The 17618-nt window shown below is 55.3% G+C and overlaps 2 protein-coding genes across 3 annotated transcripts in view; both read right to left on the reverse strand.

Moving 5' to 3' along the window:
* Positions 1-3398, reverse strand: part of Ass1 (argininosuccinate synthase 1) — a 50573-nt gene extending 47175 nt beyond the window's left edge. Inside the window, exon 1 of the mRNA XM_028884657.1 lies at positions 3300-3398. The gene's annotated coding sequence lies outside the window, so the exon portion shown is untranslated. The remainder of the gene's footprint in view (positions 1-3299) is intronic.
* Positions 3399-12463: 9065 nt separating this feature from the next.
* The window catches only part of Hmcn2 (hemicentin 2), a 152571-nt gene continuing 147416 nt past the window's right edge, over positions 12464-17618 (reverse strand). For both annotated transcript variants that reach the window (XM_028884655.1, XM_037204583.1), the window contains 6 exons: positions 17064-17198; positions 16540-16668; positions 15676-15996; positions 14705-14824; positions 14038-14164; positions 12464-13176 (listed from right to left, as the gene is read on the reverse strand). In XM_028884655.1, the coding sequence (XP_028740488.1) occupies positions 12831-13176; positions 14038-14164; positions 14705-14824; positions 15676-15996; positions 16540-16668; positions 17064-17198 (1178 nt within the window). In that variant the 3' untranslated portion in view covers positions 12464-12830. The remainder of the gene's footprint in view (positions 13177-14037; positions 14165-14704; positions 14825-15675; positions 15997-16539; positions 16669-17063; positions 17199-17618) is intronic.

The following is a 17618-nucleotide window of genomic DNA, read 5'->3' on the forward strand; positions in this document are numbered from 1 at the left end:
GAGAAAGTGCAGAACCCACATCTCCAGCTCCCGAGGCCAGGCCAGGCCAGGCAGCCCTCACCATGACAGACACAGGCAAGAGGATGACCACATGCCAAGTTGGCTGCCAGCTTGTGTAAGCTGGCAAGGTAGGTGACATTCTCTGTGGCCTCAGCCAAGTGGCCAGTGCCTAGGAAACATGTTCAGGCCAGCCAGGCTCAACACCTAGGAAGCTTGGGTGGCTTTGAAGTGTCGGAGCTAGTGATGAGAGCAAACACATGTGTGCTGTCCTCAGGTACAGACCGCCGCTGCCGCCGCCTCTTCAGATGGGGACCCATGGGAAGCGCCTAGCCCACAGGCTGGGGGCTTCAAGCCCAGGCTGACTACTGACTGCCCTCCACTCCCTGAATCCCAGGATGTCTTGCCCTTCACTTCCTGTCCTGTCACCAGACCACAGCTACCTGGGCTGTCCCTCTGGCCCCTCTCCAGCTGATGACATCCTTAGTCGTCAGTTTAAATTTGTTTGTTATCACTGTCCTTTTAAAACCCTAACTGTACCTGGTCCAGAGTCCCCTAGATAACTCTAAGTTCACCTCTCTCACTTTGTCTGATAAAGCTGGTCTGCAATCCCAATACCAACCAGCAGGAGGCACACCAGCCTCCTATGGCAGTGGTTCTCAACCTGGGGGTCATGACCCACCTGGGGGGGCTGTTGAACAACCCTTTCACAGGGGTCGCATATCAGATATTTACATTATAATTCATAACAGTAGCACAGTTACAGTTATGAAGTAGCAACCAAATGATTCTATGGTTGGGGGTCATCATGCTCTGATGACCCCCAAACATAGAATTAAAGGGCCACAGCATTAGGAAGATTTGAGGATCACTGTCTTACGGGATCCAGCCTCAGTTTCCATTTGATAGATTTAGGTTTCTGACCTTCATGCTCCAAGCAGGCAAGTAGGGAGACTAAGTAGGCTTTACTAATCTCTGGTGAGAGCACTCAAACCTTATCTAGTCTAACTGTGCTAGCAGTTACAGTTCCACGAGGATCCATTCCTTTGGCTCTCAGACTACGGAAACAATGGAATTTCCCAGGAAAGCCTGGAGGAATGGAAAAGCTGAAGCACGGGTGAGAGCCAGAGAGACTTTTCTCCCGAGAGGCCAGGCGCGGTGGTGCGCACCTTTAGTCCCAGCACTTGGAAGGCAGAGGCAAGAAGATCTCTGTAGGTTTGAGGCCAGCCTGGTTCCGGAACAGCCAGGGCCACCGAGTGAGAATTTGTCTCAAAAGTAAATGAGCAAACAAACCGAGAGGCGATGTCACTCAGTTGTGACCACTTATCTAGAGCTCAGGTGACGATGGCCCGGCCACACCTTGAGCAGGATCGCTCAGTATGCACTGCCTCTTGCCCTGTTTAAACCTAAGCCTGTGTCAGGACGACAAAGATGGACTTGGGGGGTGGTCACTGGACCTCTTTGTTTCTCTTCCCGTTATGGTTACATTGAGCAGCTCTCCATCATCTACCTTTTAATTAATTAATAATTAATTAATGAGACAGGGTTTCTCTGTATAGTCCTGGCTGTCCTGGAACTCACTTTGTAGACCAGGCTGGCCTCGAACTCACAGAGATCTGCCTGGCTCTCCTCCTCAGTGCTGGGACTAAAGGTGTGCACCACCACTGCCCGGCTTGCCTTTTACTATGAACTGTCTCTTTAACTGGCTTATGGGGAAAAGGTGGCAGGGCTCAGCTTCTCAGGGGCAGCCAGGGCCCATGCTCTGACCCTAAGAGCTCCAGTTACACTTGAGGAGCACACTGATGCATTCATTAATGCCACCAACAAAGCGTCTCTGGGCGCCCAGCCTTCCCCAGGTCCAGGGAGGAACCAGCTTAGGAGGAGGCAGGGAGCCTGCTTGGTCCTGGGAAATCCATTCTGCCCGAAGCCTTCAGCAAAAATCAGTGTCTCAGACCCAGAGTGCAGCAAGGCATCTCTTTCTACATGGGTGCCCACAAGCAAGCCACTCACTCCAGGAGCTTTGTGTTCACAGCCTGGTGAAGGCATCTAGCTGGCCTGGGGGCATCCAAGGTAAAGATGAGATGGGCCCTGAGAAAACGCTGGTGCAGCAGGTGGGCCGGCCGACCGAGAGTGCGTGGCTTCCACAGCCCAGAGCAGGCGGGTGGGGTGGGGTGGGGTGGGGTGGGGGGAGTTTGAAAAAGAGACTATTCCAGTCTCTACCAGCCCGCTGTTGGTTCCCTCCGCTGTCTCCCTCCTTCTGAAGGTTTGTCCCAGGGGGCAGGGAAGCTGTCTTTTTAGGTCTGTGTTCCAGACCCAGCAGGCAAGTGAGCAGACCCAGGACGCAGCTCTCAGCAGTTTACAGAACTCTTCTAGGACAGCATGAGTCCCGGCACAAGTCTGGCAGCTCCCGAGCCCGGATGACGTCAGGCATCACCTGCCAGGTCACCGGCCAGGTGGAGGAGATACCAGGGGAGGGATCAAAGGAAGGATTTTCCTGGTCTACCCCTGGGGAAAGGGCAGGTCTGCTCCTGCCACTACACTTGCAGACAGACAGACAGACGGCCTGACAGCCCCATTTTACAGAGGGGAATACTGAGAGTGCAGCTGGCTCTCCTAGAGAAGATTTCCCTCCATGTTAGAGTGATCCTGCCTCCCTGGAGGGTGCCCAAGGCGGTAACAACCCAGAAGCAGACGTTTCCTGCGAAGGGGCTCCTCCCAAAGAGCCAGACAGCCAGCAGGAAACCTGGCTAGAAGCCCCACCCTGACTGAGCCTCCCACTGCACCCCTCCGGGAAGGGACGCCAGTCACAGCCTAGGACCGGAGCCTGGCAGGCAGGGTCCACGCGTCCACCTGAGCAGGGCACCCCCAGACTCAGAGAAAGCCACACGCCCAAGCCTCTACGGGAAAGGAGGACTGGACCTCTTGCCTCACTTTGAGAAACAGGCCTGGGGATAGTCGGGGAGTTCAATCCAGGAGAGGGACTCGGAAGCCCCCAACCCTTTGGACTCTCCGGGTCTCTACGTGGAGCCTTCGCGGCGCACAGGATCCAAGAAGAAAGATCCAGAAGTGACCTCCATACTCCACCTGCTCCTCAGACCCTGTGACTTGTGCCCTTCCCTGGGTCCTCCAGGCAGGAGGACCATGTGCGTCACAGGAACCCGGGCACCAGCCTCCTTCTTCCCACGGACTGTGCGGTCACTCGGGGGCCGCCCTGTGCCCACCCCTTTGCAGCCGCTCGCTCCCTCTGGGATTCCTCGGACGGACGTGGCCCAGGACAGCGAGTGGGGCCCGGAACTTCTTACCAGTGAGCCCAGGCAGCGGTGGCAGACGACGGAGCAGGGCCGGGAGAGGCGAGCATCCCGGGTTATAAGCACAGGGCCTGGGGGGCAGGAACCTGGGACACGTGGGAACGGGCGCGCGACAGGCCCCGCCCTCGGGCCCGGCCCCCGCCCGGAGCCTCTCAGAGCGCTCGGCCACCTGCGAGTGGGCGTGGCCCGCCGTTCTCCGCCTGCTGGCCCCTCCCTCTTCTCTCGGCGCCAGCACAGCCTCCCGGGGGCGCACGGGCGTGGGCGTTTGCAGCTTGGGTCCCCAGATCCTGGCCGGTGAGTGGCGCCTCGGAGGGCGGCGAAGGCTGGAACCCGCGTGACTGGCAGGCTGATAGCAGACGTCTTGCAAAAACCCTTGCAAGTGCTTCAAGTGAAGCTGCTTAGTAGGCTCAGAGGGTGTGTACTCACGTCATTTAGTGACGAAAGCATCCGCCCCTAGAGCCCCTCGCTTCCCCTAACGATGGCCCCCAAGCCAGAGCCAAGGGTCCGCGGGAGAAAACCCAAAGGAGTTTGCTGAGGAAGACCAGGGATACCATCTTAAAGACCTGACTGTCTCCCCTCCGCCTGGCACCTGACCAGATTGCCCTGAGCTCGCAGTAAATGGTGAATCAAAGCCTGGCTGTCTGCTGACCCATCAGAAGATGGGGAAGGTGGAGGTTCACGGAGGTGAAGCTGCTGGCTTGTAAAATGAAACTGGGGGTTGTGGCCCACAAGAGCCAGAAGGCTGTGCCAGAGGCTCCCCAGCTTGGCCTGAAGCCATGCAGCACGCAGGACAGCCCCTGCCCCAGTGAACCCCAACACCCAGGATCGTGACCAAGGTCACCGCCCCACAGGGAGGCCTAGATTCTAACCCTCAGCCCTCTCCACACCCATGCCTTGTCCAGCTTGCCTTAGTACATCACCCTTAGACTCTGGGTGCCCTCTGGGGCCCCCCTCACTCTGTCTCCTGATTCTGCAAGGCCAGGGACAGCATCTGTGGGGGCTTCTAGGAGGAGAAGGTGGCAGACACATTTGCCAACACAGCTCTAGGTGCAAAACTCTCTTGAGCTCCTGGCCCTGGCAGGATGGCCTCTGATGGTTACATGACTAGATGCCCAGGGGCAGCTTGAGGCTCTAAGGCAGCTGACCCGGGAGCACTCACTGGACCAGCTCTGGGCCTTCTACACTGACGGGGACCGGCGAGGGTCACCGAAGAGAACACACCAGCAGCTTTTGAGCTACATTGAGGCCATTCTTTCCTATTTGCAGGCTGAGCTGCTTCTCTGTAGAGGTGGCCCAGGGCAGGGCAAATGTCTGCATCAGTCTTCTGTTTCCAGGGTCACCACTACCCTTTATTAACTATATAATTTTTGTCCGAATTCTACAGTCAGGAACAGAGGGTGTGTCTTTCCCAAGGCCACACAGCATGGCGCGAACAGCAGAATTAGATCCAGCAGCTGAAGCTCTGGCCCAACCTTTTGTTCTAACTCAGGTTTGAACTGAACTGGCAGAGAGAGGAGCTGTGACCCCAGGGTCACAGGCAACAGGGACCTTTACCCCCCGCTACAGGAATGACTCCAGTCCAGGGGACTGACACATGGGCACTGGGAACCTGAGGTGCCCATGTGTCAGGTGGGAAGGAAACGTTCGACTTAAGAGCACCAGGAGGCAGAGGTCAAGTGCAGGGGCCTCGCTGCCTCCTGGATGAGCCATGTTCTCTTTGCTCCTCCACCTTCCAGGTAGACAGATACTCAGTCCAGCCCACCTCCACTCTGCAGACCAGTTCTGGAATTTGGGTGGGGCATGACCCAAAGGATTCACCCCTGGAAATGAGTCACCATGACCTTATGACCTTCACCTTTCCCCCTTCCCACACCAAGGCCAGGGTTCCTCAAGGATCTAGGTAAGTGAGAAAAAAGAAGAGAGAGAGAGGGAGGGAGGGAGGGAGGGAGGGAGGAAGGAAGGAAGGAAGGAAGGAAGGAAGGAAGGAAGGAAGGAAGGAAGGAAGGAAGGAAGAAAAGCAGGTTCTCACTATGTATTCCTGGCTGGTCTAGAACTTGCTGTGTAGACCAGGCCTTGAACTCATGGAGATTCACCAGCTTTGGCCTCCAATGCGACTCCACTTCCTCCACACTTTACCTCCTTGTTTTGTTCAGACCCCGGACTTTTCTTGCTCCAATCTCCATGCTGTTTCCTGCGTAACTAGATTGTCCCCAGCCCTTTCTCCATCCATCACCCAGAGGCTTCCTGAAAACGCAAACCAGAACAAGGCCACCCACGCTCTTCTTAAAGCTCTTTGATGGGCCCACAAGAAGGCTCACTAGGTAAAGGCCCTTGTTACCAATCCCAGTGGCCTGAATTTGACCTGAGGGACTCACAGGGTGAAGGGAGAGGACCAACCGATTCCTTTAAGCTGTCCCTTAGCATCCACACGTGCACCAAGGCACACATGCAAGCCCCAAGAGACAAATAAATCAAGAAGAAAAGAACGAATTCTTTGGTGATTCATCACTCCCTCCTCCGTGTTACTTTATGGCTGTTCCAGGTGATTGTGTAAGTGTGGGTCTGTTTCTTGCACGCCTGTCCTGCTGCATTGGTTTATTTATCTGTTGTCATGCCTAGTGTGCTGTCTGGATTTTTGTAGCTTTACAGTGAGACTTGAAGTTTAGGAAATGACCCTTTGGCTATTTCATGCTCTTGACATTTCCTTCCATGTCTGTAAAAAAAGCCTGCTGGGTCTGGGTCTGGGGCTGAGTTGGCAGAGTGCTCACCAGCATGTACTAAGCCTGGGTTCCATCCCCAGCACCACACCCATTATCCAGCACTTGGGACTTAGAGGCAGGAGGATTAGAAGTTCAAGGTCAGGTTGGGGATTTAGCTCAGTGGTAGAGCGCTTGCCTAGCAAGCACAAGGCCCTGGGTTCAGTCCTCAGCTCCAGAAAAAAAAATAAATAAAGAAGTTCAAGGTCATCCTCAATTACATAATGAGTTTGAGACCAGCCTGGGCTATGTGAGAACCTGTTTCCTACCTGTTGGAGTTTGTATGTGGTGCTGGCAATCAAACCCAGGGCTACCCCCACAAATCTATACACATAAATCTACATATCAGCATTTTCCAGTACATGAACATGGCTCATCTCTATCTCTCTTTGTAACTTCTTAACTTTTTGTTTTGTTTGTTTTTTCAAGACAGGGTTTCTCTGTGTAGCTTTGTGCCTTTCCTGGATCTCACTCTGTAGACCAGGCTGGCCTCGAACTCACAAAGATCTGTCTGCCTCTGCCTCCCAAGTGCTGGGATTAAAGGCATGCACCATCACCTTTTAACATAAAGAAACCCTAAAAGGGACTGGAGAGATGGCTCAGTAATTAAGAGCACTGACTGCTCTTCCAGAGGACCTGGGTTCAATTCCCAGCACCCACATGGCAGCTCATAATTGTCTGTAATTCCAGTTCCAGGGGACCCAACATCCATGGCAAAACACATAAAATAAAGATAAATTAAAAAAATAAACCTTAAAAATATTAACAAAATATTAATTACCATAGTATGAGCAACAAGAAAGGTATGAAAAGAGTTAGGTCAATGTGTGGGAGGTAACATCCTGATGTGGCCTTCACTATGGGGAATTCGGGTCTCTAGTTTAAACTAGAGACATGTCCAAGAAACCATGGACATTTATACTCTTTTGGAGGATGGGGTTGAGATTCACTCTATTATGTAGCTCTGGGCTAGCCTGGTACTCTCCATGGAGCCCAGGCTGATCTCAAATTTGCACTGATCCTCTTCCTTTTGCTCTGAATGTTGGGGTACAGCCTGATCATTGCACCCAGCTACACTTCTTTTGTTTATTATGTACTTGCCAGTACAGGGATTGAACTCAAGGCTTTGTACATACTGTGCAAGCGCACTACAGCCTGAGCTACAACTCAGGCCTGGAAGTCTTCACTCCTGAGAGGCAGGAGGCTGTCGGGTGTGGGGCAAGAATATTTTAAACATATAGACTAAGGTGGGATTGGTGGCACAGGTCTGTGATCCCCATTTCTTGGGAAGCAGAGACTAGATAATGTTGAGTTTGAGCCCAGCTGAGGCAACAGTGAAAGCCCTTTTCAAAAGACAAAGAGAAATGCTGTCTAGATAGCAAGCCCCAATGCTGGAAGAGATGGGGTTTCATAAGATGCCTTCAGCTGCAGGCCTGAGGATGAAGCTCAGGCACAGTGCTGGACTAGCATGCATGGAGCCCTGGGTTCAATCCCCAGCACCACATAAGCCAAGTATGGTGGCTCATACTTGTAATCTTGGCTCTTGGGAGATGGAGACAGGAGGATCAGGAGTTCAAGGTCATCCTCAGTGATACAATGAGCTTGAGGCTAGCCCAGGACTTAAGAGATCCTATTACACACACACACACACACACACTATACGTGTCTCTATGAGTATATGTACCCTTGTGGGTGCTGGTACAAAGTTCATAAGAAAATGTTGGGTGTCCTCTTCTATCATTGTGTGACCTCTATCCCTCTCTACCCCTGCTTGAGCTGGGGCTATAATCAGGTGACCCTTGGCTTGTTATGTGGGTCTCGGGATCCGAACTCTGATCCTCATGGCTGTGCAATGCAGCAGGTACAGAATCATCTCTCCACCTCCTGAACGGACAGAACAATTTCTTAAAAACACTGACGGCCACCATCTCTCCTAGGATCAGAGTGAGATGCCTATACCCTCCTCTTGGCCACCATCTGTCATGCTCTTGTGTCTGGATGTCCCTGGGCTTGTTTGCATGTGTGAGGTCCTTTCCTGCAGTGTGCTCTTTGCACGGGACAGAGGTCCTTTGGTCCTTTCTGACCCCTCCTCCTCTCTAACCATATACTGTCAAGTTAGCACGTGGCAGAGACCTGATGTGTCCACCAGCATGATTCGAAGAACGTGAGGCTCTGGTCCCTTCCCCTTGTCCCTCTGCTGTGGTCTTAGCATCTACTACCATAACCTCTTCACCTCTGCCTCACCCCTGGCTTCCCACCTGTGCTTACCATGCCCTCGAAGGCATGCTCTGTATTGCAGGCAGCTGGTCTCTTGAGGTGCAGGCTCAGACTGTTGTGACCACTTGAACTGAAGGACAATCTCAATGTATGTGATCTGACCGACTCCCCCCAGCAACCTACGGACCGACCTACGTACACTTAGCTTATGCACATAGCTGTGGAGAGGCCTCTTTCTCTCTTCTGTTCTCTGCCACCCAAGGGCTCTGTAGCTGTTGGTGTCAGAGGAGCCTGAGAGTGTATTCAAGGTCTTTGCTCGGCAGCTTCTTATGATTGGCACCAGAAGCCACCGTGTCAATGCCCAGGTTTGGGCAGAATGGCCAGAACAGAGAATGACCTTCAGGCTGGACCTCGGCTTGCGCCTCCCATCCAGAGGAACACAGCGTCCAGTCGCTGGCTTCTTGGAAACGCTGCATCAGGAAGTTTAATGAGTGACCTACCAGGCGGAGCTGTTTTCCACCACTGAGGGTGGGAAGAGCCTCAGAGGTCAGGTGCCCCAGGGACGGGGTGGCTAGACGGAGCTGTGACCAATGGCAGCTGGTAGTGACAGGGTGGAAGTGGAAAACACCTCTCGGGGGTCTGGGTCCAGATTCAGCTCCAGCAGAGACACCTCTGCGGCTTCCTTATGAGCCGACAGCCCCTGTGGGTGCCCTGGGGCAAGCTCAGTCCCCACCAACTGGCTGAGTGATGCTGGGAAACTCACTCTTCTCACTCTCTTGTTTCATAGCCTCAGACAAGAGGGCAAGCAGGGAGGGCTCCTGGGGAGGGGCGCCTCACTGCCTCCCTCTAGTCCTTCCTCTCCTCTAGCTCTGGCCTCTCACCACCTCCTCACCCTGCTGATTCATATAACGTGGAGACCGACAGCAGCGTAGAGCCTTGTAGGAAGGCTTGGTCAGAAGGGCGTGTGGGTTTAGACAGAGTGCTCTCCTCTGAGCCTCCATTCCTGCATCTGTGAAATGGGGAGATTATTTCTTGCCTCGGGAGCCTCAGGGAAAGTAAACATACTCAAGTTCATGAAGGGCTAGCTGGAGATTTACCAGACAGTAGCTTTACAGCCCATGGGGTCTGGGTGAGATTGGGGGAGGGTGGGCAAGAGAGCATCAGGAGAGGGGAGCTGTACCCCCGCTTGCAAGAATGACCCCTGCTGATCCTCAGCCGCAGAGTGAGGCCCTGTCCTCCTTAGGGCTACAAAGTCCATAAAAAATTAACAGCCCAGCAGAAAGAGCTCAGGCTCTGATTCCTGCCCCTCCTGTCTGCAGCAGCAGGAGGGGTATTCGTCTCCAGGAGATACTCGTAGGTGGGCCTGAGATAAATGGAATGTGGTGGGCTCGGGACACCGCTTCCTCACGGTGCCTTCTCCCACATGGCTCCTCCTCCAGCCTGGAGTTCCAGTCAGAGTGGCTCAAAGCAGGAGTCAGGCTTTTTACAACTTCCATGTTGTAAGTGTCTGAAAAAAGAACAGTTCATGGTGTGAAAAATAACAAACTTGAAACGTGGGGAGTGCCTCCCCAGCCCTGAGGGGGTGGGCTGGGGATCCAGGCCAGGGCCTTGGGCCTGCTAGGATCACGGTCCACACTGAGCTAACTCAGCCCTGCTCTCGAAGTTGCCGTGGAGCGGAACACACCCATAGAGGCCTGTGTTGTTGTCTCTGGCCGCTTCGGCGGCACACCGCACGCATGCACAGAGACTGAATTGCAACAGAAGTGGGATGTCCCGAAAAGCCCCAAAATGTTTACTCTTTCATCCTTTAGAGACGTGTACAGAACCCTGGCTAAACATAAATGTGTTTGGAAAGTAGACGGCTGACAGGACATGGAGGCACGTGTCTGTAATCCCAGTGCTCAAGGTTATCTTCAGCTACATAGTGAGTCTGGGGCCATCCCGAGCTACATGAGACTCTGTTTCAACAAACAGCCAACAAAACAAGCAAACAAAAACCAAAAACCAAAAAGGAAGTGGATATGCCCTGGAGGAATTCTGTTGGCTGTTATGGCAGCTTACAGTCTAGGGGCCGGAGAGGCACTCAGGTCGAGAGAGCCCTGGCTGCTCTTGCAGAGGGCCTGAGTGGATTCCCAGCACCCACATGGTGGCTCACAATTACCTATATAACTCCAGTTCTAGCCTAGGTATCTGGGAGTGGTGGGGCGCCCCTGTAGTCCACTTGGGAGGCTGAGGGAGGATTGTGGTGAGTTCAAGACCAGCCTGAGCTACAGAATAAGGCCCTGTCTTACTGCTTTCTCTGGGTCCTAGATGAGAAAAAGAGTATTCAGGGAGAGATGGCTGTTGAGATAAGCCAGAAATGAGTTATCCCCAAAACCTTCTGCACAAGAGCCAAGCTTTCCACAGCTAGGTATGGGGGCAGCTGGCAAAAAGGTAGGTCACTGAGGCAGGGGCTTGCCCACCTAGAAAGAAGAGCAGGGGCTGTAGGGAAAGCAGCACCTGGGCCAGCACACAGGAGCACCTCAGTCCCTCCAGGGAACAAAGCCGCATCCCTGACCTTGCCCAAAGACCCCACTTCCCGAGCCCCCCAAGTTTCTGACGGTCTCAGTTCCCTTTTCCCATGTTTTCTCAGCAATCCCCACCCCCACTGCTAGACCTTTCAGGACCTGGACCCCCTGCTGCTTCCTATGACCAGACAGCTCTCCCTCCCTTTATCGGGTGGCTGCTCAAAGGTCAGCGTTCAGGGAGGTCTACCCCATCCGGCTATTAAGAGCTGCCCCAGAGGGTTGGGGCTATAGCTCAGCCAGTCAGATATGGAGGCTGACTTGGCTTACACATAATGAAATCTCTCTCTCCCACCCCCCTCTCTGGGCGGGTTTGGGGGGGGAGCAAGAGCATCTGGAATCTGTTCAGCCAATCCTGTTATACACTGCAAGGCTCTGCAGGCATTTATATCTATCTCTATTTATGTATCTATAGACACACATACATTTATATGTATCTCCATAGCCTTTACCTCACGTCTCCCCATTTCCTGCCCTTCCTTCTCTCTATTTCCATGGATTTGCCTTGCATGTGTATGTGCATGTTTGTATGTGTGCAAACACGGCTGTTGTTCCCCAGGCACACTGACCACTTTTAAAAATAATTTGTGATTTGTGTGTGGGATGTTTGGGCGCCATGGCCCAGGTGTAGAGTCCAGGGGACGGCTCTTGGGGTGGGTTCTCCCCTTCTACCGTGGGGTCTAGAGACCAAACTCAGGTTGTCAGGCTTACGTACCACGCCTTTCACCTGCTCAGCCATCCACCCTCTCTTCGAAACAGAGCCTCTCCTTGGCTTTGAGAGTCCATCTGACTGGCAGGGAGCCGCCTGCCTCCGTCTCCTCAGCACGGGGATTACAAGCTTGGGCTGCCATGCCAGGACAAGGCTCCTAGGAGTCAAATGTGTGCTTGCAAGGTAACTTCGCCCATGTTGCCTTCTCCTCAGTCTGTTTCTCCCCAAACACTCCACATCTGCACAAAATCACGTCGTCTTTTTTCCTTCTGTAGCTGACTTGTTAATTACTTAACATTTGTACAGGTTTAAATTTTTTTTTTTTAAGTAAGCAAATTCACTCACTCACTGGCATCTACTTAGGTGTCAGAAGTGATTGTAAAACCCACCCTGTGCTCAAGGCCTCATGTTCTACACAAACAACAGGGGAATGGAGTCAAGTGTGTGCCCGCCAGTTAGATAAGGGGACCAGGAGAAAAGGTCAAAGGGCAGTGGGCGCTGGGGAGCAGGGTTCCTGCTGCCACTGTTTTGAGGCAGTCCAGGCTAATCCAGAGCTCACTCACAAGACCATGAGGATGGCCTTGAACTCTATCCTCCTGCCTCTACTTCCCTAGTACTGGGATTAAGGGTGTGTGCCGCCATCCCTGGTGATTTAAAATTATTCTTGAGAATTAATATACGATGTTTTTTGCTACCACGTATTGGTGTCTATGAAGAACATTTCAGTCTCATTAACTCCCCCACAGCTCTTTGGGGGGAGGGAGGCCCTGCTGCACACGCTAGCTAGTGATGGGTGCCTTTTGATTCCTAAGGACCCGGATCTGCTGGACCCAGCAGCTGGGATCACAGCAGGAGCTGGTCACCTCCCTCCCAGGGCCCTCCTCAGCAAGGTGAAATAACTGGACAAAGATATCAAGACAGTAAAAAAATGTTTTTGTATTATATACACTCTCCGTGGTCAGGTCAGTGCCAGCCGCTGGCACCCCACTGGGTCGGTCTTCCTTGGGGTCCTGGACCCCTGAGACCTTGCCCAGCTCCCCCCTGAGATTTGAGGCAGGCCAGGATTCAGGCCTGCCCAAATGGCTTTGCCACCAAGGGCAGCCGTCCCTGCCATGGGGTCAAGGTCCTGCGCACAGCAGTGTTTACTGAAGGTCGCGCTGACGCACGGGGCGGGAGAAGAGGATGTTCCTCTTGTCACTGCAGGTGTCATGTTTGGGCAAGGGCCGCCCTGTTCCTCCCTGTGAGGTCACGGTGGACCTGCAACTCTGGCCTTGCTCGCTCAGTATGGGTAGGGCGACACGGCGATTAGCAGTACATAGACGCTCTGGTGGCGCGGCGCGGCTGCGCGCACCGTCATGCGGTAGAGCCCGGAGCGGGTGAGCGCTCGGCGGGTGTAGACCGCTCCTTGCCCAGCACGCAGCTGGCGCAGAGCAAAGGGGCTGCGCGGGTCCGACTCCAGCACGGTGAGCTCCGTACGGTTGGCAGGAACACCGGCCTCGGAGAAGGCGGCCAGGCGCGCCACGTCGTGGTGGGCGCGCACGCCAAGGGGCAGCGGCAGCAGGCGGTACTGCAGTGTGGACGGGCCGCTGGCACTGCAGTCCTGCGAGCAGCGGCGGAAGCAGGTCCTGCGGGTGGCACAGACACGTTCATTGGGCCTCCATCCAGTGCACCTCAGTCCCTCCTCACGTGTGCCCCGAATACCTCGCTTACAGGTGCCACTGTTAGCCCATTTCAGAGATGAGCAAACGGAGGCCCAGAGAAGCCAGATAGGGGCCGTCTCCCCTCTAGCATGTCCTCCCTTCTCTCCTTCCTGGTTCAAAGCCCAGGGCAGCTTAGTGAGCACACAGCAGTGGTAAAACTCAGGTCCACTCAGAGGTGCCCAGAGGTGAGGAGCCTGGGGGCTGAGTCACGTGTCTGGACTCCTAGGGGTATCAGGGACTCAAAGACAGGCGGTCAGCCCTATAGGAGTCTCCTCCATCACCTCATTTCTCCTTTGGAGGCTCCAGAACAAGCCACATGCCCCAGAAACCTTCCCAAGGATACAAGCTGCTTGCCCCGAGGGCCTCAGGTCTTGGTGTCTCTTTACGAACACAGTGAGCTGAGTCCTGGAGTTTGTGAGCTTTCTCTAATTTCTGTGTTTGGGGGTGCTTTCTGTCCAAGGTTATGTGTGTACAAGGGGAGGGGTGCGTTCTCTGTCCTGGAGAGCACACCCTGTGGGGCTGCCCGCATCACCATGCAGGGAACACAACACGGAGGCAAGTTTGTCTCTGCCTGGGTACAGGTTTGCCTGGTGTGCCAGCACTTACACCGTCCCGACACCCCCCCCCCCCCCCCGCACCTCCGCCCAGGATTTCTGGCAGGGCAGCTAACTCTGGCCTCGGGAAGCCTTCCTGGAAGTGGGGGTCCAGGCATAGGCAAGTTATAGGAGAAGCCTGGTGATCACGAGCCCCGCCCCTTGCAGCTCCGCCAGCTGGGTCCTCTCTTACCCAGGGTTGGAGCCCTGCCGGTAGGCGGCGGGACAGGGTGTGTCCACACACTGGTAGCTGCCTCGGGTGTTGAAGCACATCTGGCCAGGCCCACACTCGACGCCATCTTCCTCACACTCGTTGATGTCTGGGCAGTAGGCGGTGGGAGATAAGTCCATAGAACCCGAGAGAGGGGGAGCCGAAGAGGCAGGGAGACCCACAGAGCAAAAAGAGACCAGGCTCCTGTGGGCGGAGCCCTGAGAACAGACCCCGCCCCACATCTCTCATCTCCCCAGGGGCCACGTCTTTGTAGGGTGTGGCTTGTAGGGGATTCCTGCTACCACGCTCCAGAACCTGGAGGGTGTGTGCGCGCTGGCCTCCTCGGTGTCGTTACCAGTGGCTGTCTCAGCCATCTACTCTCTGCATGGCAGAAGAGCAAGGGCGAACAGGAAGGACCCCCTTCCACAGGTTTGAGAAACCGCTGGACCGGCCCCAGGCCCCGTGCATCCACTTGGGCTAACTTTAGAGGCCATTATAACACCCACCAGCTGCGGTACCACCCTCTTCCTGTCTCATTCCGTCAGAAGGGTGAGGTTCAGAGATCTGAGGAGAATAGCCCCGGGACACACCGCACAGCTAGCGTGCCTCTGATCCCGGGAGGGGTGTGGACTGGCCCTGGCCGGCTCACCCTGGCAGTTCTTTCCACTGGGGAGGAGGCGGTAGCCGGAGGGGCAGAGGCAGTAGTAGCTGCCCTCTGTGTTTTGGCAGGCATGCTGGCACAGGCTCCTCACACGGCACTCATCAAGGTCTGGTCCAGGTGGGGACAGAGAGCAGAGATGCTGAGTCGGATTGCCAGGTGGCCATGCGCTCTGAGACCAGTCAGGGAAGCTCCCTGCTCCAGGCAACCCCTCCCCTGCCCGCCCCATCCAGGCCTGCTGCAGAGGGCAGAGTCCTGTCAGAGGCACATGGCCCCTCTGTGCAGCCAGCCCCCCTTGCACCGTCCAGGGACCACAGGCTGCACCCTCTGCTCCCCCGGCCCCCCAGGCTGCACCCTCTGCTCCCCCTGGTCCCTCAGGCTGCACCCTCTGCTCCCCCAGTCCCAGTCCCAGTCCCACAGGCTGCACCCTCTGCTCCCCCAGTCCCAGTCCCACAGGCTGCACCCTCTGCTCCCCGCGTCCCTCAGGCTGCACCCTCTGCTCCCCCGGTCCCGAAGGCTGCACCCTCTGCTCCCCCGGTCCTGAAGGCTGCACCCTCTGCTCCCCCAGTGCCGCAGGCTGCACCCTCTGCTCCCCCAGTCCCGTAGGCTGCACCCTCTGCTCCCCCGGTCCCTCTTCACCGCTTCACATCTAACTGGAACATTGACTCCCCCAAACCTCCCTCCCTCAAGAGGACTGTTTCTCAAAGTGGATTTTTCTCAGGCATCTTTTTAGGAGGGGCCTCCCTCTCAACAAAGCTCCCCAAAGTCAAACGACCTCCCCAGTACCCCTCTTGGAATTCCTTTGGTCCATCAGTATAGTCACAGCTCTGCCCCTCACTTACAGAATCTCCCCTTCACCATCTCCCTCTATCCATGAGTACCGCTGGGGTCTGAGTTTGCCCAGCTCCATGCCCAGCCTAGGAGCCCAGGACAATGGTGCGTGTGCCCAAGGCCCACCTCACCTGTACACACGCCGTTCTCCCTTATGAAGCCTGGTGGGCACCAGGCCCGTCCCAGACTACTCAGGGCTCCAGAACCAGGCCGGAGGGAGACCCAGGCATGGTAGGAGGCTCTGGGCCTGGGTATCCGAGACCGAAGCCAGGGCACAAATGGGTTCCGGAGGCTGACGGTGGTAACGTTTTGATTGTTTTGTTCCAGGGGAGCACAGGTCCTGCCGTCCTGTAGAAGGGCCTGGCCTGGCGGGCACAGGCATCGGTAACTACCCTGGAGGTTGTGACACTGGTAGACACAGGGGGTGGGCAGCTGTAGGCACTCGTTGATGTCTGTGGAGGGAGGCCAGGTGGGATGTGAGGGTGGTACAGTGCTCTGCTGTGGCCTGCCTCTGCGACAGCTGGCTTGTTTTTGGAGACAGAGTCTTGCTCAGAATGCTCCTGAACCCACGATCTTCCTGCCTCCATCTCCTCAGTATTGAGAAGAGAGGTCTGTGCCTCTGTGCCTGGCTCCAGCTGCCTCCGCCTGCCATCTTCCCAGAATTCAATGCCTTGCACACTGCCCAGGAGTTTCCTTCAAGCTGGCCTGAGGATCCCTCTACCACTGTACCCTCTGACCCTAGGGCTGCAGCCAGGGGCCACCTCCCAGCTCTGAGCACCACCCCAGGCTATAGAGTCCCACAGCCCTCAGTGATAGTCACCCATTCTACCCCTATGCCCCTGGTCTTCACCTCCTCCCCGTCTGGCGTCCACAGGATCTGGTCTCAGCTGCTGCGGTCATTTCTGGACTTACCAGTCCATAAACACTCCTTGTCCTGAGCCAGGGCTGAGTGAGACACAGGACCCAGGGAGGGGCTGGGCTGGCTGTCCCCTTACCTAGGCAAGGAAGGCCAAGGCCTTGTTGGCGGTACCCCCTGGGGCAGCTGCAGTGGTGGCCACCTGGAGTGTTCTCACAGAGTTGATTGTAGTGACACTCATCCAGCTGCTCTAGACATTCATCCACATCTGGGGAGGGAGGGGTGTGGTCACAGGCATGATCACAGAAGTGGTTTGGCCCAGGGGCCTCCTCCAGGGATGTACCCTCCAGCTTCACAGCAAGGCTGTGTCCCTTTTCCTAATTGTGACCGCACAAGGCGGTGTGGGACACTTCCCTGCCTGGGACACAGGTTAGAAGGCAAAGGGCCCAGCCACCAAAGAAAGTAAGGAGCTTAGAATGTGGCTTCCAGCATTCCTGAGTCTCAAGTTCCTCATGTATGAGAGCTAAAAAGAGGCCCTCTGTGTGTCGTCCTGGCAAGGGAGTCATATGTGTGGAAGATTTAGGGGCCAAGAGAGTTCCAGAATCCCAGGGACACTCTCTGGGTTCTTGGGTATGATCAGGCCCCGCCCTGTGTCTCTGTCACCTTCACAGCTGTCTCCATCAGCGGTTACCCGGAAGCCAGGTCTGCAGTCAGTTAGGCAGCTATAGGTTCCGAGCAGGTTCACACAGCGCTGCCCCTCCTGGCAGAGGTGGGCATCTCTCACACACTCATCCACATCTGGGGGCAGAGCACACAGGGGGCCATGTGAACCTGTGCCCTCCCTGAAGCCATCCTTACACCCTGGTCCAGCCCATTCACACAGCCTGGAAGTCCCTGGCATGAAGGTACCCCCAACCTGTAGTTGCAATGTAAGGTTATAGACCATGTCCCCCTGGAACCCAGCTAGAAAGCTAAGGGAGACTTGGTAGGGCCACACTCCACTGCGGGGAGTGACAGGTGAAGACACAGGTTAGTATCAGGGTGTGACCTGACATTCAGTTACTTACTACTCAGAAAATTGGGAGAACAGGGCTACCAAGACCTGAAGCTGCTGTGGGGAGACCTTCCAGGCTTGAGTGTCCCGAGCACACAGGGACCACATGTTTGTCTCTGGGCATCCTCATCCCCCCCCCCACCTGAGCCTCTGTATCTTCCAGC

This window comes from Peromyscus leucopus, chromosome 4, assembly GCF_004664715.2.
Source record: "Peromyscus leucopus breed LL Stock chromosome 4, UCI_PerLeu_2.1, whole genome shotgun sequence".
NCBI classification, from domain to species: domain Eukaryota; kingdom Metazoa; phylum Chordata; class Mammalia; order Rodentia; family Cricetidae; genus Peromyscus; species Peromyscus leucopus.